The sequence below is a fragment of the Papio anubis genome, chromosome 7 (assembly GCF_008728515.1).
Source record: "Papio anubis isolate 15944 chromosome 7, Panubis1.0, whole genome shotgun sequence".
Lineage (NCBI taxonomy): Eukaryota > Metazoa > Chordata > Mammalia > Primates > Cercopithecidae > Papio > Papio anubis.
In genome coordinates this window covers 70,765,762-70,793,283 of record NC_044982.1, presented here as the reverse complement: position 1 = coordinate 70,793,283, position 27,522 = coordinate 70,765,762, and the positions used below count along the sequence as shown (strand labels likewise).

General features: G+C 36.1%; 1 protein-coding gene and 2 pseudogenes across 15 annotated transcripts in view; 2 read left to right on the top strand and 1 right to left on the bottom strand.

Annotated features, from left to right (window-relative positions):
* The window catches only part of RALGAPA1 (Ral GTPase activating protein catalytic alpha subunit 1), a 276,848-nt gene that overhangs the window by 211,269 nt on the left and 38,057 nt on the right, over window positions 1-27,522 (bottom strand). For all 15 annotated transcript variants that reach the window (XM_021941133.2, XM_021941130.2, XM_021941131.2 and 12 more), the window contains exons 4-10: window positions 26,463-26,520; window positions 17,997-18,040; window positions 16,116-16,293; window positions 12,875-12,990; window positions 8,154-8,292; window positions 6,642-6,850; window positions 4,748-4,987 (exon numbers count right to left, since the gene is read on the bottom strand). In XM_021941133.2, the coding sequence (XP_021796825.1) occupies window positions 4,748-4,987; window positions 6,642-6,850; window positions 8,154-8,292; window positions 12,875-12,990; window positions 16,116-16,293; window positions 17,997-18,040; window positions 26,463-26,520 (984 nt within the window). The remainder of the gene's footprint in view (window positions 1-4,747; window positions 4,988-6,641; window positions 6,851-8,153; window positions 8,293-12,874; window positions 12,991-16,115; window positions 16,294-17,996; window positions 18,041-26,462; window positions 26,521-27,522) is intronic.
* LOC116276213 lies at window positions 12,412-12,548 on the top strand (annotated as a pseudogene).
* LOC103886189 lies at window positions 18,089-22,369 on the top strand (annotated as a pseudogene).

Genomic DNA, 27,522 nt, shown 5'->3' with positions numbered 1-27,522 from the left:
TCACAAATACACATTTTCCTAGAAAAAGATTTACACAATCCAGACATGGAAAAGTAAAACAGCAAAAATACTCTTAATCTCATCACCCAAAGTCTTTTCCTTATGTGTGTGTGTGTTTATGGGTTAATATTTTTACTTTACTTTTTAGGTGGAAATAGAATTAAATTGCTGCTGGGTGCGGTGGCTGACGCCTGTAATCCCAGCACTTTGGGAGGCCAAGGCAGGCGGATCACCTGAGGGCGGGAGTTCAAGGCCAGCCTGACCAACATGGAGAAACCCTGTCCCTACTAAAAATACAAAATTAGCCAGGCACGGTGGCACATGCCTGTAATACCAAATACTCGGGAGGCTGAGGCAGGAGAATCGCTTGAACTTGAGAGGCAGAGGTTGCAATGAACTGAGGTCACACCACTGCACTCCAGCCTGGGCAACAAGAACGAGACTCCATCTCAAAAAAAAAAAAAAAAAAAAAAAAAAAGAATTAAATTGCTTTTACTTTTTATTATTTTTTTATGACACTACCTGCTAATATCAACCTTAAAAATCACAAAACCCTTACCTAAAACCTGCCACTTTCTATTCTAGAGATATCAGTAGGTGTATTAAATAATAACCATGTGGTCAAATGAACTTATTTTATCTGAATGAAACCAGCAAAAAAGCTCCCAAGATGATGAAAAGTTAACGTGCAATATCAACAGAATATTTATTGTTATTTGTTAATCCTTTTGTTTATTTGCTATTATTAATTCCCTAGTAAACTACTTTATTTGTTACTTTCTTTAATCAACTCATTCCTAAATTATCACTCTCATATTCTAGCAGCTTAATGGTCAAATGGTAAGATTTTGATCATCACTGCCTGCTTTAAGAATATTTATTTTACAGTTGTAGCAACAGCTCAGCCTTCCTTAAAAACATTCAAAATAAAATTTAAAACGTTAAAATGATCCCAAAGAAATTCTAAGATACAGAAAAATTAACCTGTTTTAAAAAATTAGTATGTACTTTCCACTCAATTTTGCTGTCAATCTAAAACACTGAAAAACAAAATTTAATAATCTTAAAAAGTTAATATCCTCCAGAGCTAAAATATTACACAAATTGTCAGACTACATCCTAGTGGCTTGAATTTACTACACACCAGAGAACTACGTCCTGGCAGATTTCAAAATATTATTTTGCCAACATGCTAAATATGAATTGTGAGGAAAAACTGATATTAGCCATAGCTAAAAACTGATGTATAAAATCAGAGTGATAATTTATAAATTTATAATGAGAAATAACTGTCAAAGAAACCAGAATATTCAAGTTCATAAATCAGCAGTTAATTCCTCTATGAAGAAGCAACAAAAGACCTGGAATAATCTTGAGCAAGGAGAACAAAGCAGGAGGTACCCACATGTCTTGATTTCAAAATACATTACAAAACAGTAATCAAAACACTATGGTACCAGCATTAAAAACAGATATATAGAGCAATGGAACAGAGCAGAGAGCCAGAAATATATACACACATACACATACACACACACACACACACACACACACACACACATAGTATTATCCAGCCTTCAAAAAGCAGAAAATCTGGCCGGGCACAGTGGCTCACACCTGTAATCCCAGCACTTTGGGAGGCCAAGGTGGGCAGATCACGAGGTGAGCAGTTCGAGACCAGCCTGACCAACATGGTGAAACCCCGTCTCTACTAAAAATACAAAAATTAGCCGGACGTGGTGGCACATGCCCATAATCCCAGCTACCCAGGAGGCTGAGGCATGAGAACTACTTCAACCCGGGAGGTGGAGCTTGCAGTAAGCCAAGATAGTGCCACCATATCCAGCCTGGGAAACAGCACGAGATTTCATCTCAAAAAAAAAAAGAAAAAAAAAAAAAGGCAGAAAATCCTAGGGCCAGGCATAGTGGCTCACGCCTTCAATCCCAGCACGTTGGGAGGCCGACGTGAGAGGATCACTTGAGGCAGGGACTTAGAGATCAGCCTGGGCGATACAGTGAGAACCCCTCTCTATAAAATAATTTTTTAAAATTAGGTAGGGATTGTGGTGTGCACCTGTAGTCCCAGCTACTCAGGAGGCTGAGGCATAAGTATCACTTGAGCAGTGAGCTGTGATCACACCACTGTACTACAGCCTGGGAAATGGAGTAAGGCCCTGTTTCAAAAAAACAAAAAGAGGGAAATTCCACCATTTGCAACAACATGGACTAACCCAGCAGACATTATGCTAAGTGAAATAAATAAGCTAGATACAGAAAGACAATTTATTGTATAATCTCACTTAAATGTGCAATCTAAAAAATCAAACTTATAAAAACAGAGTAGAAAGGTAGTGACTAAGGGCTGAGCAGTAGGCAAAATGGGAGATGCTGATCAAAATGTACAACGGTTCAGTTATGTGGGATGAACAGGTTCTGGATATCTAGCATGGTGACTACAGTTAATAATCCTGTATTTTACACTTGAAATTTGCTAGAAGATTTTATCCTAAGTGTTCTTACCATATATAAGCAAATGAAATTTTATCTACATAAGGCCATGATTATGTTAACCAGATTGATTGTAGTAATCATCTGCAATGTATAGGTGTATCAAAACATCACAATGTATACCTTAAATATATGCAATTTTTATTTGCTGGGTATACCTCAATAAAGTTGGGAAAATCATAAAATTAAAAGTGTTTGATACCAACATACATCCACTAAAGTAATTTCTAAATGATGAACTTCAAGCAGAGGAAAGTGATTCTAAATAGAAGATCTGAAAAGGAAGAAATCATGATAAAATAAAGTGGCAAATATGTAACAAATATACACCAACACAAAAAACAGAACAAAATTACTTAATATATATGTTGGGGGGAAAAATCAGACTGGTAGGGTTCTAAGGTCCTTGTATTGATTAGGAAGAGGGTAAAAAAATAACTTTAGAACTTGAAAAGTGAAGTATACATGTTAAAACTTATATGACAACCACTAAAGGAAAAGGAATGGGGTCTCGGGGGAAAAGATAGAAAAAGACAGAAAGAAAATAATAAAACTGACAAATCTCTGGCAAGAATCACCATCAAAAAAAAAAAAAAAGAGAGAGAGAGAGAGAAACAAACAAGGGATAGGGCCAGGCACAGTGGCTCATGTCTGTAATCCCAACGCTTTGGGAGGCCAAGGCAGGAGGATAGCTTGAGGTCAGGAGTTCAAGACCAGCCTGGACAACATAGCCAGACCCCACTCTGCAAAAAAATTAAAAAATTACCAGGCAATTAAATACTGCACTGATGGGAATGAAAAGGAGGAATATGAATATAAATGCTTTAGAGGTTAAAAGGATAAGAGGATGTGATGAGCTTTGTCAACAAATTTGAAAACAAACACAATAAGTAAATGCCTAGAAAAATAAACTTATTTAAACTGACTCAACAACTGGAAAGGCTGAATAGTTCTATAAGCTTTAAAATTCCCCACAAGTATTCCAACATAATTTGTCAAATATCTTTCCTTTCCCAATTGTTATATATTCTGTTAACACAAACCTTAAATCTGGCTAGAACCACTGCTAATGCTGGACAAAAAATGAAAACAAGTTTGTTTCTTTAATTTAGGCTGACAAGACTAATGCTCTCTCATGCTTTGTTTTACACATCAATAAATATGTGTGGGAGATCAAGAGTATTTGCTTTGCCTAGAGAGCCCCCTGGCATGTGAACGCAGTGTGGCACTGAATAAAGAGCACTGACATGGGAACCAGGATGTGGGCATTTCATAGTCAAAGATCTACCACTTACTTGCTGAGACACCTGAATGATCCCCCTCAGCTGCAAAACTCAATGTTGTTTACCTGTAAAAGTTAAGTGCCTTTGCCATCAAGAGCAAATGGTAGTTTTCATAAGGTTTCTTTTCCACAAAATGTCTACATATTTGAGAACACGCACTTAGGGATTTCTAGCTATCTTCATGTGAAATAGCTTTTTGTTCTTTTATTTTCCCTTTCTTTCTATATTTTCCCTAAGAAATATCTGTCTTAATCAACTTTGACTTCAGAATGCCTTAGAGGACAAAACTAAGCCTTGAGGGTAAAAGCAATAAAAACCTCCCTTCCTATAATCATAAACCATTTACTGATGAGAGAGTGGAAGATAAAATAATTTTACTATAGTTTATTAATCAAATGATAGAAGAGTTTCAATCTATAATGAGTAATTTTAAAAATTATTCTGGTAACAGGAGGAGTATAAGGGGAAAAGTAATTATTAAGTTAAAAGTATCACAAACTAAAATATATAAAGAATAGAAAATACTAAAGGATTAGAGATACATTTTATAAACTAAGTATAAACTTAAAAAATCTACATGAAGAATATATTTTAAATAGCTAATAATCAGTGATCTCCTTCCTCCCTTCCCTTCCCTTCCCTCCCTCCCTCCCTTCCTTCCTTCCTCCTTTCTGTCTCCCTTCCCTTCTGTTCCCTTCCCTTCCCTTCCCCTTCCCCTTCCTCTTCCCCTTCCCCTTCCCTTTCCCTTTCCTTTCCTTTCCTTTCTTAAGAGATGCAGTCTCTGCATGTTGTTCAAAGTGCCCTCAAACTCCTGGGCTCAAGCGATTCTCCCACCTCTGCCTCCTGAACAACTACAGCTAAAGGTACACACCACTGTTCCCAGCTAAAAATCAGTATGTTTAATATTAAAGATAAAAGCCTCCCTTATAAATTAAAAATACTGAGGGGTATGTTACCTGACGAAATATCTCTGTCACAAAGTTTACATTACTTCTTTTAGAAGAAAAAACTCTGCGAACTATTTCAATGTCTGTGAGATGTTCTTCATCAATACTACAGAGACTAGATGAGCTAGGTTCTCGCTCCGTGAGAGTGCTTGTATTGGAATGAGACTGTTCGGGTTCTGTAGTTCTGTCTGCTTTATCAGCATTATCATTTTTGCTTTCTTCTCTGGATACTAAACTAGCAGCTGCTCTCTAAAATACAAAAAAAAAAAAAAAAAAAAGAGAGAGACACAATATCATAATCATTTCACTGTGCATTTTGTCTTTTAATAGGTAATACTGACAAAATCCAAAACATTTCCCAAGTAATCTATACCACTGCTTAAACTCTGAGCATAGAGTTTCATTTAAAAGCCATTCTAAATAATTAATTGGCAATGCAAATAACTCAACATCTAAGTGACAGAGATACTCCAAAATGTGTGGTAATTAATCATCTATCCACCTATAGTTATACATGTTTCTCAGTAAGTCTACAGTTCAAACAAGTTATTAATTAAAGCTGGGTGGATGAATAATGGAATTAGAGACAGTTCAGACCTTCAAGAATAAGTAAATAACTTAACATCAGAATGTTTACCTAATAAAACCTTAATGTTTAAAATTATCTCTATTTTACTGTGGACAAAAATTTACATAAGTAAAAGCTTCTTAAACAAAACAAAAAACAAAGGAACAAAATTTATGACAGAAGTAGAAACGAAACTAAAAGAAAATATTAGAAAACTTGAGAGAAAATTCTATAATTCTGACAATCGAATTTTCACCAAGGCTGAAGATCAAGCCTAATCAGAAAGACAGGGGAAAATTAAGTCTTAAGGTGGTGATAAGCAAATTCCTATATGGTAGAAGTAGCACTATTCTGTGGTATAAATTACTTTCTGTTAAGTTACTCAATTTTTGGCCTCAGTTTTGTCATCCATAAAATAACAGAGCTTAAATAAATGATCTCAAATATACCTTTCCAACTAAAAACATTTATGATTTTCATCCATTACGTTCTAGGATCAGAAAGCAGATAGTTCTGCTTGAGAATTTTCACTTACAGAACTTAGAGCAAAGTTTTGGAGGACACACACCATACAGTTTGCTATAGGTAAATAAACTAAGAGGAATAAAACTCAAATTTTCTGAATTTTGATTAATTAAACACACTTTATACCTTTATTCTACTTATAAAAGATTTAAGGTGTTACAGAAAAAACACACACAGTTTAAGATTTTAAAAACTAAGTAAGAAAATCTGAGGGAAGGAAAATAAAAATAGTAAAAATACTGTAATGTAGACATGTTTAGGAAAATGTACCATGAGGGAAAAGAGAAAATAAAAAAGAAGAATGAAAAAAAGGTAAACTGTTAAATCCAAAACAACAGTTTGAAATATTACTCTACTGTATTGCTTTATAATTTTATATCACATTTCTAGACGGGGAGTCTTTGTTGAAAAAGGGGGAAGGGGGTGTGAACAGGTCTTTTAATCTGCATTTTGTGAATGCCCCCAAATAAAAAGGGCCATCAAGGTCCTACCATTTGATCACAGTTATTTTCACTTATAAGATTTATCTGTACAATAAAGAATATTTTTAGTATTGTATAATTAAAATATAGAAATAAGAAGCTGAGACTGATATACTAATGAAATTATCTTCTATACTTCCCAAGTTTCATTTCTTTATCAGGAAACTTATTAACTCTATAAGTAAAATTTGCATTTATAAAATATATTTATACAAATATAATAGCACTATTATTTAAGTGTACTCTCCACCTAAGGCAATTGAAATCAATGGACTAAATCTCAAAAGCCATTTCTAACTTTAACAAGCCTGCCTCATTTGTGCATTACCTGAATATTCTTTGGCAAGACTTCACCTTCCATCCCAGGAATATGAGGTCCTGTATGTGGTTTTGGCTCCAGCCAGAAAGAAACCAGCCAACGAATGACAATAACACGAGCCTTAATGAAAGGCTCCTTTGTACAATAGATTGCTTCATTGGTTTCAGCATCTTTCTTTATCATGACATAATGTGGCTTTGGTCTCATCTGTGGGATGTCTGTGCAAAATAAAAGGAAAATGAAAACCAAAATAAGAAAGAAATTATGTTTAGAAAAGACCTACATTTTTAAATATTTAAGAAAATATTGTTACTGTATTCTGGTTTTAGAACTAGCTTTAGCACAAAAATGACATTTCAAAATTTGCCAGATGTTGCATGGAACTCAGAAGAGTGAACCATATATATCAGGATGATATATAGAAACATCTATTTTTACAAAATATCAAAAAGTTCAATAAACCTACCTAAGTACAAAGAAGCTTCCAGAACTATTTAAAATAAATAAGAGCTCACTTCAATTAACCTAACACTGAAACACATATTTTGAAGTCATACCAAATATGAGGTTTTACCTAAGCCTGTGAATTCCCTAAACTTGGTATTAGGAACACCTTTCTGGGAAAGAGACAATTTACCTACGGATGACCAATACCTTCTATATATGGCAGAGATAAGCTTCTAACCCAGGATTTGTACACAAGGCTCTAGGCTCAAGGCTCCAAGAGGTATGTTGGGGCAATAATTATTAAAAGTAATTGCAAAAACTGCCATTACTTTTGCACCATCTATATAAATACTGGATGAAACATGGCTATGTAATTATTCATATAGAATTTGAATAAGACTAATATTTGATTTAACCCCCATATGGGGGGACCTTAAAAATAAAATTTATAGTATAGTCTAAGGATCATACCAAACAAGAATTCAGTTTAATTTACAACCACAAATATTTCTGGTGGGCTAACTTTTCTAATTGATAAGATCCAGAGAATAAGTTTTTAAAAAATCTGTTCATTGTTGGCTGTATGTGGTGGCTCATGCTTACAATTCCAGCACTTTGGGAGGCCAAGGGGGAGGATCACTTGAAGCTAGGGGTTCAAGACCAGCCTGGGCAACATAGGGAGACCCTATCTCTAAAAAAAAAAATAATTAGCCAGATGTGGTGGTGCATGACTGTTGTCCTAGCTACTAGGGAGGCTGAGATGGGAGGATTGCCTGAGCTCAGCAGTTCAAGGCTACAGTGAGCTATAATCATGCCATTGCACTCTAGCCTCCTTGGTGACAGAGTGAGTCCCTGTCTCTTAAAAAAAAAAAAAAAAAAAAAAAAACTCATTCTCATTGAAAATTTCCTATTAATATAAATTTGCTTTCAGTATGAATCTAGGTATCATATCTGTACCAACCAATACAAGTATTAAATATGATCAGTTTCCTGCAGTAACAAATGCCAACTTTACAGTGAGAGATTATTTTACTCTTATGTGTGTTCTTTCAGAAAATTCCAAACATTACCTACCAAGTATAGGATGATATAAACTGTTTTCCTTACAGATGTTTGGAAAAATATAAGGCAAGTAGTATTTCTTAAAATGTGAAAACAAAAATGAAAATCCCCTTTCTTGGTTTTCTTTGTTCTTCCATTCTAAACTTTTTACCTAAAAATAAATTATATAATTAGAATCATTCCAGAAGAAAGAATCTCTTAAAAGGAAGTATTAGCAATTATAAACAAGCTTATAAAAGGTTGCAATACACTGAACTGTTAACACTAAAGATCATGATACATAGCGTAAGGACAAATCTTTTAAATTGGTCTAATGTCAAACAAGTACATTACGTATATTTTTTAAAAATCCTAGTAGTGTGCTTCAAAAAACTATGAAAATTATACAAAAGTTGGCCCTACTAATGACAAAAATATTAAAGTTCTCTCCCTTTTGTCCCTTCCTGAATAATTCAGCCTAAAAAATCATACAAAATACATAAGCATATGTGGTAGGAGTGTGTGTATGTAAGCAGTAGCAGCAGTCAAGTGCAGATAATCAGAGCCTGAGCACAGGACACAGGGCATCCATAAAGAGGGTACAGCAGAGGCAGGAACCCAGTGGGGACTCACAATCTGAGAGGGGTGAGGAGGGTGTCCACGAAGTGGGAGAAGTGAGGTCAGAAAGAGATACAGTAGTATAATATAGGGTACGAGAAAGACATCCAAGCAGGTGGTTGGCAAAGGCCCAGAATGGGGTAATGGAACCCAATCAAGTTAAGGAGAATGTCTGCAGAGGAGGGCAATGGTGGCAACAGGAGATTGATCATACACAAGGGGGAACTGATTAAATAAGTAAATACACTGAGAATAATATGAGCCACATTTCTCATTGACAGGTAAGAGTTATAAATGTGGAAAGGAAGAAATGGGAATGAACCCTGTGGTACTAGATTGAAATTTGGAAAATGGGTATGAATTAACATTATGATAGACAGACAGACAGACAGATAGATAGACAGACAGATAGGAATATGGATTTGTGTGTATCTGTGTCTGTGAATACAATTCTTCATTAAAATGAATGACAGCTTAGAGAAGCAGCAGATTCCAGACAGAGCAAGGAAGGTATGAGATGAGCTTGGAACATCTTGTGGTGCCAGGAAGTATGGAAGTGCTCAAAGATGGAAACAATTCAAAGGCATAGGAGTCAGCTTGAAGGAACTTCCACTAGACAAATTTAGGACAATCTGAGCATCAAAATTAGTAACTGTAGTAAATACTAACACATGAATTACCAGGAATGCATAAATCCATGTTGAGATAAATAAGTAAGTAAATAAACGGGGAGGGGAGAAAGCTTTTTCCTACAGTATGTAGCCAACTCTTGAATGTAGAATTAATGATGGAATTGATATCACCAGTTGGCCAAAAAGTGGAAATAACTCAAATATTCATTGGCTGATGAAGAGATAAACAAAATATTGTATACGTATACAATATAATATTATTCAGCACAATAAACATGAAGTATCGATACATGCTACAACATGGATACACCTTGAAAACATTTGCTAAGTAAAAGAAGCTAGTCAATAAAGACTACATATTGTATGATCCTATTAACATGAAATGTCCAGAACAGGCAAATACATAGAGACAGAAAATCAATTCATGTTTGCCTAGGGCTGGGGATGACTGACTCCTAATGGGTATGAGGTTTCTTATTAGCACTAAAATTATACTGTGATGGTTGTGTAACCTTGTGAATATACTTAAAAAACACTGAACTGTATGTTTTAAGTGAGTGAACTGTATGAAATGTGCATCATATCTCAAAAAAGCTGTTTTTAAAAAATTACCATTTGGTAATAACCCTCATAACTACCAAGTCAAAAGCCTTCAATGGATGTTAAAACATGTGTGAAACTTCTATAAGAAATGGAATATTTAGGTAGCTACACAGTACTTCCCACAAAATACTTGTTGATTTTCCAGTGCAATACTTACTGATATTACACTGGAAAAGCCTGGCAGACACTACCTTAATCAAAGGATTAAGGCCAATATTGCTCATACATCAGAATTAGCTCAAAATGGACCACAGACCTTAATGTAAAACAAAAAAAAACCTATAAAACTTCAAGAAGAAAACGTAGGAGAATATCTTTGTGACATCTGATTAGGCGAAGATTAGAAACAATTCTGAAAGTCAGATCCATTAAAAAAGTGGTATAGTGGACTTCATCAAAATAAAAAACTTCTTAAAAAACTGCCATGAAAATGGAAAGATGAGCTACTGGAAGAAAATATTTGCAAAACATATATCTGATTAAGGACTTCTTTCTAAAACACATAAAAAACTTAATAAGACAACCCAATTTAAAAATGGGCAAAAAAAAGTGAACAGACACTTCATCCAAGATATATGGATGAAAAATAAGCACATAAAAAGATATTCAACGTACCATTAGCTGTTAGGGAAATACAAATTAAAACCATAATGAGATACCACTACACATTCACTAAAATGGCTAAAATTACAAATTGACCATACCAACTGTTGGTGAGCATATGAAGCAATTGTATAAGTCTTAACATATTGCTGGTGGAATGTAAAAAGGTACAGTCATTTGGAAAACAGTTTGCTAGTTTCTTAAACAGTCAGTATATACCCCGACTATCTGACCCAACCATTCTACTGTTATATGTTCACACAAAAACTTGTTTACCAATATTCATAGCAGTTTTACTTTAAATAGCCAAAAATTAGAGACCACTCAAATAACCATGAACAAATAACTGGATAAACTGGTGTCCCCCACAATGGAATGCTATAAAAGGAGCAAACTACCGACACGTACAAGACAGACAATTCTCAAAATAATCAAACAGAAAACAAGACCAAAAAAAGTATGTACCCTATGATTATACTTACATAAAACTATGGAAAATGCAAATTATTCTATAATGACAAAAAACAGATCAATGGATGTCTAAGGATAAAATGATGATGTAGTAATTCAAGGGGATGAATTACAAAGGGATCCAAGGGGCATGGTGGCTCACACCTATAATCACAGCATTTTGCGAGGCTGTGATTCAAGTGGGAAGATCACTTGAGCTTAGGAGTTTGAGACCAGCCTGGGCAACAGAGTGAGACCTTATCGCTCTAAAAAAAAAAAAGTTTTAATTAACCCGGCTCAGTGGTCTGTAGTCCCAGCTACTTGGGAGGCTGAGGTGGCAGGATCACTTGAGCCCAGGAGGTTGAGGCTGCAGTAAGCCATAATTGGGCCACTGTACTCCAGCCTGGGTGACAGAGCAAGACCTTGTCTCAAACAAACAAATAAAAAAGCAAACAAAGATCCAAGAAAATGCCTAGAGGTGATAAATATATACATTATCTTAATTGTGGTAAAGGTTTCATGGATATATACATGTAATAAAATTCATTAAACTGTAAATTTCAAATGTTGCAGTTTATTGTGTATCAATTATAGCTCAATAAATCAGTAAAGCAATATTTAAAATCTATACGAAGTACAAAAGTATTTTTTAAAGAAAAACTAGTAATAACAATGATGATCACAACATCTGCCCACTACAGAACACTTACGGTGTGCTGTGCAATATTTTATTCTAAGCACTTTTCACTATTTAGGCCTCAAACACCAAAATGGTGTTATTTTTATCTCTATTTTACAAATAAGGACACAGAAACAGCAAGTGGTTAAGTAATTTGCCAATGGCCACACTATTAGTAAAATGTGGAATCAGGGTTCAAACTCTGGCAATCTAGTTTAGGGTCCAAATCAACTTTATAATGTTTGTTTCTGAGGTATAAGGCATTTTTGTGTTTGGAGCCGTTACAAGAAATGTGCAAATAAAAGCGTTTTCATCAATCAGGGTATGTACATTTTATATCTAAAGGTGAATAGGTTACCTTGCAAAATACATGCACCTAGAAATTCAAAAGATACAAACAGGTTTAAGTGTAAATTACATTTCTCCTGATCATCCTGCAGCCCGCCTCCCTATTGGCAGATTGATTCCTAAATCAAACAATTTTCAGCTTTTCATTTGAAGTATCACAACTGCTGATTACAAATGAAAGGATTAGAAAATAAGTGCAACTGTCTCACATAAGAAGGTATACACATAAAGAGTCTACAAAAATGTCCCTCTCTGGATTCCTAAGAGTGTCATCATCCCTCCAATGATTTGAGAAAGAGATATTAATGTATTTTCAATAGCAAAAATTTGTCACTTCTTCAAGAAAATAAGCAAATATATGCATCTACTATGTGATAGACCTGGAGCAGTTACTGTCTGCTGCTAAGGTTTCCACTACAGATGCAAGAAAAACAAGTCCTTGTACTTTTTGTCTTTTTTATTGTGGCAGCCAAGGATGAATAGAGGAATACAGGGAAAAAACATGAAGAGAGAATTTTTGTAACTCAGGAATACCCTTGTAGAGTGAAGAGTCTATTTTACCCCAAAGAAGAATCTAAAATTTGAGTTTACATGACAAGTTTAGGAAATATTCCCTACCACCATCACTTGGTTGATTACACTTGCAAAAGCTTAAAAGCTAAAGCTAATTAAAAGCAAGCCATTGACCCTTCCCCTCCAACCTCCCTGACGAAAAGAAAACAAGCAAATATCTACTATGATAGAATAATGGTAAGAGAGAGAAAAGGGAATCACCCATATAGGATAGTAAGGAGTGTGATATCAAAGAAGATAACAAGTACCTGAATTACTATGTATTTTAGAAGTGCTTCAAGAAAATAGCTTGTGAGATCTTCTTGCCCTTTATCTCCTGATTGTGGGGGGACAAGAGGAGTGATTTCTTCTATAGTGACTTGAGCTATCCAAAGACAAAAGAATAGTATAGTTACAAAACAAATTTAGTAAAACAATAATATAACCAAATAAACTTTAACTGCAAAATGTGTATGCAATGAAAATTGCTAGAAAACTTTCTAATGACCGATCCTTGAAATAAATCTTGAGATCATCCCTGATAGTTGATCACAACAATAAATTTTATTTATTTATAATAATAATAATAATTATTATTATTTTTGAGATGGAGTCTCACTGTTACCCAGGCTGGAGTGCAATGGCACGATCTTGGCTCACTGCAACCTCCGCCTCCCAGGTTCAAGCGATTCTCCTGCCTCAGCCTCCCAAGTAGCTGGGATTCCAGGCTTCTGCCACCACACCCAGCTAATTTTTGTATTTTTAGTAGATGGGGTTTCACCATGTTGGCCAGGCTGGTCTCAAATTCCTGATCTCAGGTGATTTGCCCACCTCAGCCTCCCAAAGTGCTAGGATTACAGGTGTGAGCCAACGTGCCTGGCCACAAATTTTAATAATCAGCTGTTTTGTGAACCCTTGATTGAGAGAATGTGACAAAGGGATGGACAGACAAATAACACAGCGATTACAAGTATGTAACATCTCAGTTGAGAAAGAACTTCTGGCAATTTGAAATTCACATGAAGACTGCCATTACAAAAATTCCATAAGATCACAAACATTTGTAATAATGCAGTTATTTATCAAAGTACCAGTCTGTTAACACTTACAAAATAAGAAAGTTTTATATTTTTTACTTTTCAGATGTTCAAAAAAATTCATTATAACAAATGCAAATGCAAGAAAGTCAACCCGCAACTAGCTGAATTCTCTTAAATATTTCCTAAGCTGAACAATTAGTACCTGGTAAACACATGTAGGTCCCTAAACCTGACTCTCAGTAAATATCAACCAGCAAGCTCACAACAGAGGTAGATTTCAGTTCTTAAATAATACATGGTATGTTATTCTGCCACTCATTTTTAAAAATTATTCTTTAAAAATACAAACTTTAGGCCGGGCGCAGTGGCTCACGCCTATAATCCCAGCACTTTGGGAGGCCAAGGCAGGTGGATCATCTGAGGTCAGGAGTTCGAGACCAGCCTGGCCAACATGGTGAAACCCCATCTCTACTAAAAATACAAAAAATTAGCCTGGCGTGGTGGCATGTGCCTGTAATCTCAGCTACTGTGGAGCAGGAGAATTGCTTGAACTGGGAGGCGGAGGTTGCAGTGAGTCGAGATTGCGCCACTGCACTCTAGCCTGGGCAACAGAGTGAGACTCTTGTCTCAAAAAAAAAAAAAAAAAAAGAAAAGAAAAGAAAAAAGAAAGTACAAACTTTATCATCTGTACTCTGGACTTCCTGGACCACTGTCATCATACAGAAGAACACACTTTATGAAAGCTTTATTTTGTGAAGCTATAAAAATCCCCTTAATACTCACTCTTCCCATAAATATGTCTTAGTCTCCGCTGGGGAGTATACAGAGATTCCATATTTTCCACATCTTATAGACTAAAAGCAAAACTTCTATTCTCAAAAAGAGAAGGGGCAGAAGTCAGTCACAAATGTATTTAAAATGAATAATAATTATTTTTAAAGTCATCCACAAAAACACTGATGAAAGAGTGGGTGTGGTGGTATGCATCTGTAGTCCCAGCTACTCAGGAAGGCTAAGGCTGGAGGACTGCCTGAGCCCAAGAGTTCAAGGCTACAGTGCATTATGATCGCACCTGTGAAAAGCCACAGCACTCTAATCTGGGCAACACAGCTTTGAGACCTTACCTCTTAAAAAAAAGTGATGAAAGAAAACCTCTCTATAAAGAGAGGCAGAAGAAAAAATGCTTATAGAACATCTGTTAAGTAGACCAGACATAGTGGCTGACACCTGTGATCCCAACATTTTGGGAGGTAAAGGTGGGAGGACTGCTTGACTTTAGGAGTTTAAGGCCAGCCAGGCAACATAGCAAGACCCCATATCTCTACAAAAAATTTTAAAATGAGCCAGGTGTGGTGGGTGGCATGCACCTGTAGTCCCAGTTATTGACTTGAGCCCAAGAGTCTAAGGTCACAGTGAGCCGATCATGGGAGTGCACTACAGCATAGGCAACAATAGCCCAAGCTACTAGGGAGTCTGAGGCCGAAGAATTGTTTGAACCCAGGAGGTGGAGGTTGCAGTGAGCCAAGGCCACGCCACTGCACTCCAGCCTGGGTGACAGAGTGAGATTCTGTCTCAAAAAAAAAAAAGGAATATTAGAAAAAAGGTAAAAAGCACAAAGACTCACGAATGAAAGCAAAAATTAAACATCATTGAAATTATAAATTTTTAAATAGCATTTATGAAAATTTATAAAAATTCAATTTACATATAACATTTTCAGTCATATCTAATGGACAAAATAAAACACACTTGTACTTCAATGTACATCCAATTAACTCCAGGATACAAGGTGATATGTAATAGTAATTAATGAAAAATGTTAAATGATCTGTATTAACCGCAGGTTTTTGATGCTTACACCTCTGAAGCCTTACTGATTCTAGAGAGAATATGTCCTTCCCAGGGCTAGCCAGTTCCTAGAGACAGTAAGTGACTAGCCTGTGAGCATGCCTTTCATATTCAAACCAACCAATCCAGAGCCCACACCCCTACCACCTCCTCTACACTCACATTCAGGGTGACTACTCCTTTGCCCTAATTACAAAAGGATTGGGTACTAGACAACTAGGGACAATTCTTATGCCCTACAGCCCACTGGAATTATTCAAACTAGCTAATCCTAAACTTGCTTAACTTGGGTTGCCTATTTCTTGCCACAGAAATCATAATAAAGACTCTTGCCCATGTTTTTCCCGGTTCCCTCTGCCTCCTGACCAACTCTGGTGCTTCTCCACGTAGCCCTTGTGGCATGGCATGCCCCTTCCGCTTGGGAACTGTGAGTAACAAACTATTATTTCAACAGCTTTCTTGATCTGCTGACTTCACCATACCTGAATAATAATAAAAGCTATGTTTTAAAACATTGCCTTGGATTACCCAGTTAATTAATGCACAGACATTTGAAAAAATACACTAAGAGACTACATAGAAAGCTTAAACATACTGACAGGTAACATCCCATGAATCTTACTTTCTTGAAGGTTGAGTGGAGGATTAATGAGATTATCTAAAGTTCGAGGTCCATGTTCAGACTGTGGTGCTGAAAATCCAGGGATTAAGCATGAAAACATCCAGAGCTGTTCTTTGCTACAGTTATTCTGAAGAGCTTGCAACCACAGTAAGAAAAGACGAACACCTTCTCGCCTAATCTAAAATAAAATAAAATGAAAATAGACAGTATTTTTATTTATAATGGAAATCCTTCCTTCCTTTGAAAAACAAAGTTCTCTAGATGATGATTACAGAATGATACTTTCAAAAGGCCGGGCAGGGAAGGAAAGGGAAGTTGAGGAAGAGGAGAGAGACAAGACATATCAATAGCATCTATTGAAATCATTATTTGGAAATACAAATGCACGGATTTTTAACAAGTATAGAATGAACTTGTTCTCTAAAGGCATCAGGTAATTTTTATTCTATAATTTCCATTTATAAAAATTAGAAAATCATTTCCTTCTTGTCTACTTCCCTCCTTGCCTACCTCCCATCACCACCAGTCTAATCCAAGAAGCAAGAAGAGAGAGAACAATGACTTAGTAGTGAGAATGAGTTTGGTAAAAGGAGGAATGATTATGGGGATCCTGGCACATTGAGAATTCAATGTTCTTGCCCCTGAAAAGTTCTGAAATTATTAAAATTATTAAGTTAAAATAAAATGATTTAAATTATTTAAATAAAATTATTTAAAACCTCTCTGAAATTATCTCATTTCCTTATTATTTGATTCTAAGCTCCAAGATAGTAACTTTGTTCTACTCTATTAAAGCACCTAAAACAATACCCTGTACACAGAAAACAATAAATATTTTAATTGATTAATGAACATTCTCTCAGCATAAAAACAGTAAAAGAGAAATAGAGGAAAATTCAATCTCTGACAAGCAAAACACTCATTCTTCCACTACGTAATCTCACTGATAGCTTCGGAAATTACCTTATCAGAGCTTGTTCATGGCCACTGTCAAAGGTATTCAACTGCTGTCACTTTCATGGTTCAGCCAGATAACAGGAGAAAAGCTACAGGAAGGCTTATTCCTTTGTACTTTTATACCCAAGCCATGAAGTCAAAAGCCCCTGTAATAATGTTACTTTATCTAACCTACAGTAAGATATTTTCGGAATAGGCAGCTTCTCTTATTATAGTACAATGACATAATGAAAAAGAAACAAAAACGTTTATATATATATATATGTATCTCCCCTACTTCCCTCTACATCTAATAGTGGCTATGGTGGAATGAAGAATAATCTGTCGAATGACTAAATAATGTTTTTCTTCTGGGGACCATAAAGAGGAAAGATTGCTGGTGAATGAGTCCACTGAGTGGCAAAGTACAACAATTTTTCAATGTCCCCAGTCAACCTAGAATGGTTTGTCAAACAAACTCTTGCTACTTTTTTTTTTTTTTTTTTTTTTAAGATACAGTCTCACTCTGCCGCCCGGCTGGAGTGCAGTGGCGTGATCTCAGCTCACTGCAACCTCCGCCTCCAGGGTTCAAGCAATTCTCCTGCCTCAGCTGCCCAAGTAGCTGTGAGTACAGGTGCCTGCCACCATGCCTAGCTAATTTTTGTATTTTTAGTAGAGACAGGTTTTTACCATGTTGGTCAGGCTGGTCTCCAACTCCTGGCTTCAAGTGATCCACCCACCTCAGCCTCCCAAAGTGCAGGGATTACAGGAGTGAGCCACTGCACCTGGCCTCTTGCTACATTTTAAGTGAATTCACTTCAATTAAATAAACTGAAGACAATTCAGAGATCTTTAGGAAAAAGTTTAGGTATGAAAAGTGTTAACAGGTGGCATGTATGTTCTACTCAGTATTTTTAAAGTCATAGAAAATAAACACAGTTGTACCTTTAAGGAGTTTCCTGTGTGAAGTAGTTTCTTTAAAATCAAACCTGAAAAGAAAACATGATTTTAAATATTCACATCTTATCTATTTGTAAATGTCAGAGTTCTCGGTCGGACTTGAAAACACTTTTAAGTAAGTCCTTGGCAACCTCCAAATTATTCTTGGTGACCTTTATATCCTTCTGGCCATACTTGGGATCGGAAGGGCATATAAAAAGAATCACCTTTTCAACACATGCTTTATTGCAATTAAACATGATTTTTTAAATTAACAAAACCTAGGCCCAAAATTGCATTTAACACAACAATCTATTATAAATCTCTTATTTAGACTAAGAATAAAACACTTTATCACTATCCAAATGAAATCCACTATAGAAAATTTTCATTTAGTTAACCTTATGAACATCCTTAACTGTAATATTTCCTAACAAATATTTCCATTATACTAATTTTCTAAGTTGCACAAAGTCATTAATTTTTTTTTCTTTTCAATCATGAAGTATTTCAAACCTACAATAAAATACTGAAAATAACATGAACAAACCTGCAGAGGACCACCATTCAGTATGAATAAATCTACACGTAGTTCCATGTTTGTTTCACTTACCTGCATTATCTCCAATGTTTTACTTTACCGTATAGGTATCACTGAGGCCCAAATCATATTGTTCCTTTCTTCCCCAGAGGAAACCATTATCCAGGCTTTGGTATTAATCATTTCCAAAAATATTTTTATATTATTACTACACATTTATAAATCCATAAAAAATAATATAAACTGTTTCATACAAGTCATTTATTTTTTAAAAGTCATTTATAAGTTACTTTTCACATACAGCATTAGCTTAAGAAATTTATCTATACTTATCAATGTAGCTCTAGTTAATACATTTTAAGAAGTGCAAACTATTCCACTGTATGAACATACCAAAATTTATTTATCATCTTTATATTAAGACATTTGGTTTGTTTTCAGATTTTTGCTATTCCAAGAGTACCATAATAAATAGTTCTTGTTCATGATTCCCTGTACACACCTGAGTTTCCCTGAGGTATATAAATAGGAATAAAATTACTTTCAGCTTTACCAAATATTAGATAATTCTCTCCAAAGGAGTTGTGACAATTAATAGTACTACCAGCAGTATACGGGAGGGCTCTAGTACCATATTGTTGGCAGCACAAAACATTGACAGATGCTCTAATATTTGATAATCTGATGTATGTTAACTATCTTAATATTGCTTTCATTTGATATTTCCTAGCGACACTGAACATCTTTTAATTTGGCCATTCAAGGTTTCCCTGTTTTATCCTTTGTACAATTTTCAATTTAGTTGTCCTTTTTTTCCCCCTCAAAGAGATGGGGTCTTGTTCTGTTGTTCATTCTGGAGTTCAGGCTGGAGAATAGCGGTGCAATCATAGATCACTGCAGCCTCAAATTCCTGGGTTCAAGTGATCCTCCCACCTCAGCCTCCTGAGTAGCTGGGACTACAGATGTGCACCACCAGGTCTGGCTAATTTATGTACTTTTTGTAGAGGGCCTCATTATGTTGCCGAGGCTGATCTGGAACTCCTGGCCTCAAGTGATCCTCCCACCTTGGCCTCCCAAAGTACTGGGATTACAGGTGTGGGCCACTACACCTGGCTTTCTTTATATTTATATATATATATATGGAGTTCCTTCTGTATTACTAATTCTGTGTCTATTTCTATGAATTGAAAATATATTATCCCAAACAATTCAAGTTTTTGTTGGGTGGGGCGGTGGTATCTTCTGATGCAGATAAGTTTTAATTTTTTTTTTTTTTTTTTTTTGAGACAGGTTCTCACTCTGTCACCCAGGCTAGAGTGCAGTAGCATGATCATGGCTCATTGCAGCCTTGACCTCCTGAGCTCAAGTAATCCTCTTGCCTCAGCCCCCAGATAGCTGGGACTAAAGGCACATGCCACCATGCTTGGATGATAATTTTTCTATTTTTTGTAGAGATGGGGTTTTGTCATGTTGCCCAGGCTGGTCTCAAATTCCTGAGCTCAAGTGATCTGTCCACCTTGGCCTCCCAAAGTGCTGAGATTACAGGCATAAGACACCCTGCCTGGCCTTAAATTTTAATATAATCAATTTGCCAATGTTTTTCTTTCTTACGTGTTCTTTCTATGTCTAAAGAAATCCTTCCTTACATTAAAATTATAAACCAAATATTCGCTTCAAAAAGTTTTTATGTGTTGCTTTTCACATGTAGGTCCTGAATCTATCAGAAATGTATTTCCTTGTGGGTGGAAGAGAATTTGTTTTTTCGCAAATGGAAAACCAAGTATAGTACTATTTTGGGGTTTATGGTGTTCAAATGAACTAAAATGCCATCTCAATCATATTTCAAGCTTCCATACATAAGCTTAGGTCTTTGGCTCATCTCCATGTTCCTTTTCATTCACCCACTTATCCATCCCTACATCAGTAACAGTGCCTTTGTTAGCATAATTTTATAATTTATCTTGTTATCAGGCATGAAAATAGCCAACAACACCACCCTCTTGGTCCGACTTGTTATTCTTCCAAATTGCTTTGGCTTTTATTTTACATATAAACTTTAAGATAAATTTGTTAGGCTACATTTAAAAATCCCTATAGGAATGTTAATAATTGTTATATGTGTGTGTGTATATATATTTGATATACATGATATATATTTGATATACACAGTATATATATTTAATATCTGATAAATATTAATGTGTGACATTAATATTTATATATATACTTAACAAATTCATTTGTTGGAGACAGGTTCTTGCTCTGTCACCCAGGCTGGACTGCAGTGGCACAATCATGGCTTACTGCAGCCTCGGCCTCTTTGTCTCAAGCTATCCTCTCACCTCCCCAGTAGCTGGGAACACAGACACACACTACCACACCCAGCTAATTTTTCTATTTTTTTTTGTAGAGTTGAGGTACTGCCATGTTACCCAGGCTGGTCTCAAACTCCTTGGCTCAGGTGATCCACCCACCTTGGCCTCTCAAAGTGCTGGGATTACAGGTGTGAGCCACTGCACCCAGCCAAAAATTGTCTTACATGTGCATCAAATATGCTGAAAGGTAATGCTATAGTAGTTCCGAAGTTGTTGGATTAGGGAACTCTACTAATGGAACGACAAATTTAGATGAGTTTGCTATGAGAACTGGAAACACAGATGGCGTATTTGGACCAGTAAAAAAAACCCTGGAGTTATTCAAAACAATATAGAGAAAAGAGGAAGTAGAATCTCCACTTTGAGAATGAAGATTCAGACTGGCTGATAACTGGAAGAAGCTCAGGTGGGAGTGCAGTTGCCGTATCGGCATTCACATGCTATGCGGCTTTAGGATCATATACAGGAGGACTGATCAGAAATCCTGCTGCCTACTGTGGGCTTGTTGGTTTCAAACCAAGCTGTGGCTTAGTTTTCCATCATGGTCTCATTTCACTGGAGAATTTGATGGATGTGCAAGGACTCTTAACCAGATGTGTGGATGATGCAGCAATTGTCTTGGGTGTACTGGCTGGACACGACCCTAAGGATTCTACCACAGTATAGGTTCCTGTTAAACCATTCATGCTTCCCAGTTTGACAAATGTGAGCAAACTATGTATAGGAATTCCAAAGGAATATCTTGTACTGGAATTATCAAGTGAAGAACAGTCTCTTTGGTCCAAAGCTGCTGACCTCTTTGAGTCTGAGGGGACCAAAGTAACTGAAGTATCCTTTTCTCACATCACTTATTCAATTGTCTGCTACCATCTATTGTGCATATCAGAAGCAGCATCGAGTATAGCAAGATTTGATGGGCTACAATATGGTCACAGATGTGACACTGATGTGTCTACTGAAGCCACAGATGTTGCAACCAGATGAGAAGGGTTCAATGATTTTGTAAGAGGAAGAATTCTCTCAGGAAATGTTTTCTTGTTAACATAAAAATATGAAAATTATTTCATCAAAGCACAGAAAGTGAGATGTCTCATTGCTAATGATTTTGTGAATGCTTTTAACTCTGGAGTATGCTAACTCCCACACCACCTTGAGTGTGGCAGTACCATACTTGGAGTTCATCAAAGAAGACCACAGAACAGGAAGTGCCCAGGATGATATTTTTACACAACCTGTAAACATGGCAGGACTGCCAGCAGTGAGTATCCCTGTTGTACTCTCAAACCAAGGGTTGCCAATAGGACTGCAGTTTACTGGACGTGCATTTTGTGACCGGCAACTTCTTACAGTAGCCAAATGGTTTGAAAAACAAGTTTCCTATTACTCAACTTCAAGAACTTATGGATGATTGTTCATCAATCCTTGAAAATGAAAACTTAGCCTCTGTCTCTCTAATACAATAGGGATAAATATATCATGCAAATTTTTAAAAAACTGTTGCCTTTACACTATCAAGTTTATCTCCCATGAATATTGCACAAAATTCCATTTATTCATTCAAGTCCTTTCTTGTTCTTCAATGATCACATAATTGCCATACATTAATTTAATAATTTTTATTGAATACCATATTGAAAACTAAATTTAATATTTTAAATGACTCTAGAATAAACATTAATTCCAAGCACACTGGAACATTCTTCAAGAGAGCCTATACTCTGGGCCACAAAACATCTCAATAACTTTAAGATTAAAATCATGCAAAAATATTTTTTTCTGATGACAAAGGAATTAAGTTATAAATCAAAAAGGAAAATAATTGTGGAAACATCAAATACTTGAAGAGCTTAAAAATAATAACACTCTTAAATAAGTTATGGGTTGAAGAAGAAATAAAAAAGACATGAAAAAATATTTTCAATTGAACGAAAATGAAAACACAACATACTAAAACTTATGGGACGGATTTAAGGCAAAGCTTAGAGGGAAATTTATAGTTTTAAATATCTATATCAGAAAAGAAGAAATCTATCAGATTAATATTCTATGGTTACATCTTAAAAAACTAGAAACAGGGCCAGGCACGGTGACTCACACCTGTAATCCCAGCACTTTGGGAGGCTGACGCGGGTGGATCATGAGGTCAGGAGACCGAGACCATCCTGGCCAACATGGTGAAATCCTAATTTTTGTAAAAATACAAAAATTAGCTGGATGTGGTGGCATGTGCCTATAGTCCCAGTTACTCAGGAGGCTGAGGCAGGAGAATCGCCCGAATCCAGGAGGCAGAGGTTGCAGTGAGCCAAGATAGCATCACTACAGAATAGTAAATTAAACCCAAAGCAAGCAGAATTTCTCTCTTTTTTAATTATTTTTTGTTTGTTTGTTTTTTGTTGCTGTTGTTGTTGAGATAGGGTATCATTTTTTTTTTACTCAGGCTAAAGTGCAGTGGCATGATCTTGGCTCACTGCAGCCTTGACCTCATCAAGTTCAGATGATCTTCCCAAATCAGCCTCCCAAGGAGGTGGGACTATAGGAAGGAGTCACCATGTCTGGAAAATTTTTGTATTTTTTTCTGAGATGGGGTTTCACCATGTTGCCCAGGCTGGTCTCAAACTCCTATGCTCAAGCGATTCACCTGCCTCAGGCTCTCAAAGTGCTGGGATTACAGGCATGAGTCACTGCATTTGTCCTTATTTTCATGTTTTAGAGATTGTGTCTCGTTCTGTCACCCAAACTGGAGTATAGCAGTGTGATCATAGCTTACTGCAGCCTTGAATTTCTGGACTTAAGTGATCCTCCTGCCTCAGCCTCCTGAGTAGCAGGGATTACAGGCACATGCCAACAAGTGAGGCTAACTTAAAAAATTTTTTTTTTTGTCTTTAAAGACGTCTCACTATGTTGCTCAAGCTGGTCTCAAACTCCTGGCCTCAAGTGATCATTCTGTTTCAGCCTCTGCCAAGGGCTGAGATGACAGGCATTGGGCATCAGGCCTGCCACAGAATGTTTTATAAAAAATAAGAGGTCAAGTATGATGGCTTACACCTGTAATCCTAGCACTTTGGGAGCTTGGGGTAGGAGGATTGCTTGAAGCTGAAGGTTTGAGACCAGCCTGGGCAACAAAAGCAAGACCCTGTCTCTAAGAAAATAATTTTAAAAAGTGAGCCGGGCCTGGTGGTGTGCACCTGTGGTCCCAGCTACTTAAAAGGCTAAGTAGGGGGATGGCTTAAGCCCATTTCAAGGCTTCGGTGAACCATGATCAATCATGGCACTGCACTTCAGCCTGGGTGACAGAATAAGATCCTGTCTCTTAAAAAAAAATAAATAAATAAATACAGTACTACAAAAAATAAGTAGGTTGGGTGCAGTTGCTCACGTCTTTAATCCCAGCACTTTGGGAGGCAGAGGTGGGCGGATCACCCGAGGTCAGGAGTTCATGACCAGCCTGACCAACATGCAGAAACGGCGTCTCTACTAAAAATACAAAATCAGCCGGGTGTGGGGGTACATGCCTATAATCCCAGCTACTTGGGAGGTTGAAGCAGGAGGATCACTTGAACTTGGGAGGCAGAGGTTGTGGTGAGCCGAGATCGTGCCATTGTACTCCAGCCTGGGAAACAAGAGCGAAACTCTGTCTCAAAAAAAAGTATATCTCTTTACACACACACACACACACACACATACATAAAATATCAAAGACCAGAATGGAAAACAAGAAAATAGAAAGCAGAAAAAGTATAAAGAAAATCAATGATATCAAAAGTTTGTTCTTTGAAAAGCTCAACAAATATGACAAATAGCTAGACTGGCCAATAAAATAGGAGAGAAGACAGAAATGACCAAAATCAAGCAGGAAGCGGATATAGCCATTAAAAAGAATGAAATCATGTCCTCGTAGCAACATTTAGCAACATAGATACAGCTGGAGGCCATTATCCTAAAGCAAATTGACATGGGAACAGAAAACCAAGTATCACATATTCTCACTTGTAAGTGGGAGCTAAACACTGGGTACTCACGGACATAAAAATGGCAACAATAGATATTGGGAAGTACTAGAGGGACAAGGGTTGAAAAACAAACTATTAGGTACTATGTTCACCACCTGGGTGACAGGATCAATCATAACCTAAACCTCAGCATCATGAGATAAACACAAGTAACAAATCCGCATATGTATCCCCTGAATCTAAAAATAAAGTTAAACCACTAAAGAATGAATGAATGAATAAATAAATAAATAGTTTCTGTAATGTTAAAAAAAAAAAAAAAGAATGAAAGGGGACATCACTATTGACCCTATGAGAATTAAAAGGATTACTAAAAGGAGTAACTTAAACAACTTTCTACTAACAAATTGGTTCCTAGAAAGAAACAAATTATCAAACTGACTCAAAGAGATATATAAAATCGGAATAAACCTATAACAAGTAAAGAAATTGAAGTAATAATTACAAATATCACAAAGAAAAGTCCAAGTACAAATGGCCTCACTTTTGAATTTTATCAACTATTTAAAGAAGAAAATGCTACCTACCACTCATTCACAAACTCTTTCAGAAAACAGAAGAGGGACCACTTCTAAACTTCTATAGCTATCTTAATAGTAAAGCCAAATAAAGACTGACAAAATAAAATACAGTACAATATTCATCATAAACAGACAGGCAAACTGAAGTAAGCAACAAATAAAAAGGACTATAAATAGTAAATAGGATTTACCTCAGGGATGGAAAGTTGGTTTGACACTTGAAAATCAATTAGTAAAATATATAATATTAATAGAATAAATGACAAAAGCACCAATGACACTGATAATGATCGCATCAATAGACGCAGAAAAAGTATTTGGCAAATTACAATGTATACTTATGATTAAAAACTCTCAAACTAGGAACAGAACTTCTTCAACTGGATAAAAGACATCTACAAAAAAACTACAGCTAAAATCATATATAATGGTGAAAGACTGACCATTATCTTTCTCCCTGAAATCAGGAATAATGCAAGAATGTCTGCTCTTTCTTGCCACTTTAATTCAATATTGTACTGGAGGCACAATAAACAAAAAAGAAAGAAGAAATTAAAGGCATCCAATTAGAAAAAAAAAAGTAACTGTACTCAGTCACAGAAGATATAACCCTATCATAGTAGTAAATCCAAAGGAATATACAATAAAACAAATATAACTAGCAAACAATAAGTAAAGAAACTAGAAACAACACAAATGTCCATTCTGTTTGGCACTTTGCATTTTTCTTCCATTTCTGATTCACAGAGATGCTAATCTTGCTTTTTTGTTTTATAGTTTTATCATCATTGTTAATGTATCAGAATAAAGGAAGCAGTGGATCCAAAAACTTCCTATGGCATTTTGACTACAAACCCTTCATCTATAATTTTTCTTATATTCCTAGTCAATCTGTTCTTGTATTCTTTATTTTCTTTTTACTAAAGCATCACCTATTAATTCATTTCAACTAACAACCCATTAAAGAGCATTTTTCATATATTATTCTTTGTTTCAAATATGAAATACATACTTGAATTACTTACCAATACTATGAAACTGCCATCGCTGATGAATTCTTTCTGGAAGAAGTTGTAAAATTTTCTGAAAATCAATATAAAGAGAAAAAAGAAAAGAATGAAACCAAGTAATGAGTTCACATCCTGCAAAATGTGAAAAATTAAAGGGCTCACTAAGTATAACAAATACAAAATAGGCCGGGTACGATGGCTCACACCTGTAATCCCCGTGCTTTGGGAGGCCGAGGTGGGTGGATCACCTGAGGTCAGGAGTTCGAGACCAGCCTGGCCAATATGGCGAAACCCCGTTTCTACTAAAAATACAAAAATTAGCCAGGTGTGGCAGCAGGCACTTGTAATCCCAGCTACTCAGGAGGCTGAGGCAGGAGAATCGCTCGAACCCGAGAGGCAGAGGTTACAGTGAGCTGAGATCACGCCATTGCACTCCAGCCTGGGCAATAAGAGCAAAACTCCGTCTCTAAACAAAATAAAACAAACAAAAAACGACAAAATAGTACCTAAGCTAATCTGATAGTATTGACATTATTTTAGCACTGGCATGTTGATCACTATTTGAAAACCTCAAAAAACAATAAGCAATACTAACCAGTACTTGGAACAAGAAATTCACAAAATACATCTTTTACAATAATATAGAAGGTATATGTTTTCCTAATGATTAAACGCTAATTCTAATATATTTAAAATACTTATTTACTATTTCTAGATTTTCTTTTTTTCCCCCTTTAGAGACAGAGTCTTGCTATGTTGCACAGGCTGGAGTGCACTGGCTATTCAGAAGCATGACCGTAGTGTACCATAGCCTTGAACTCCCAGACTCAAGCGATCCTCCTGCCTCAGCCTCCCAACAAGGTGGGAATACAGGCATGTGCCCCTATGTCTAGCAATTCTTAGAATTTCTATATTGTGGATATCATGATGAGTTTCAATTCTTCCAGATGTTAATATTTGTGACATTTTCTCTTTCTTCTAATGGTTCTTTCTCCTGTTTTGATAATCCTAGAGCAAATATTTTGATTTCGTAAGAACCCCATCAAATATTTATACTGAGTTAATCATGTGAAAC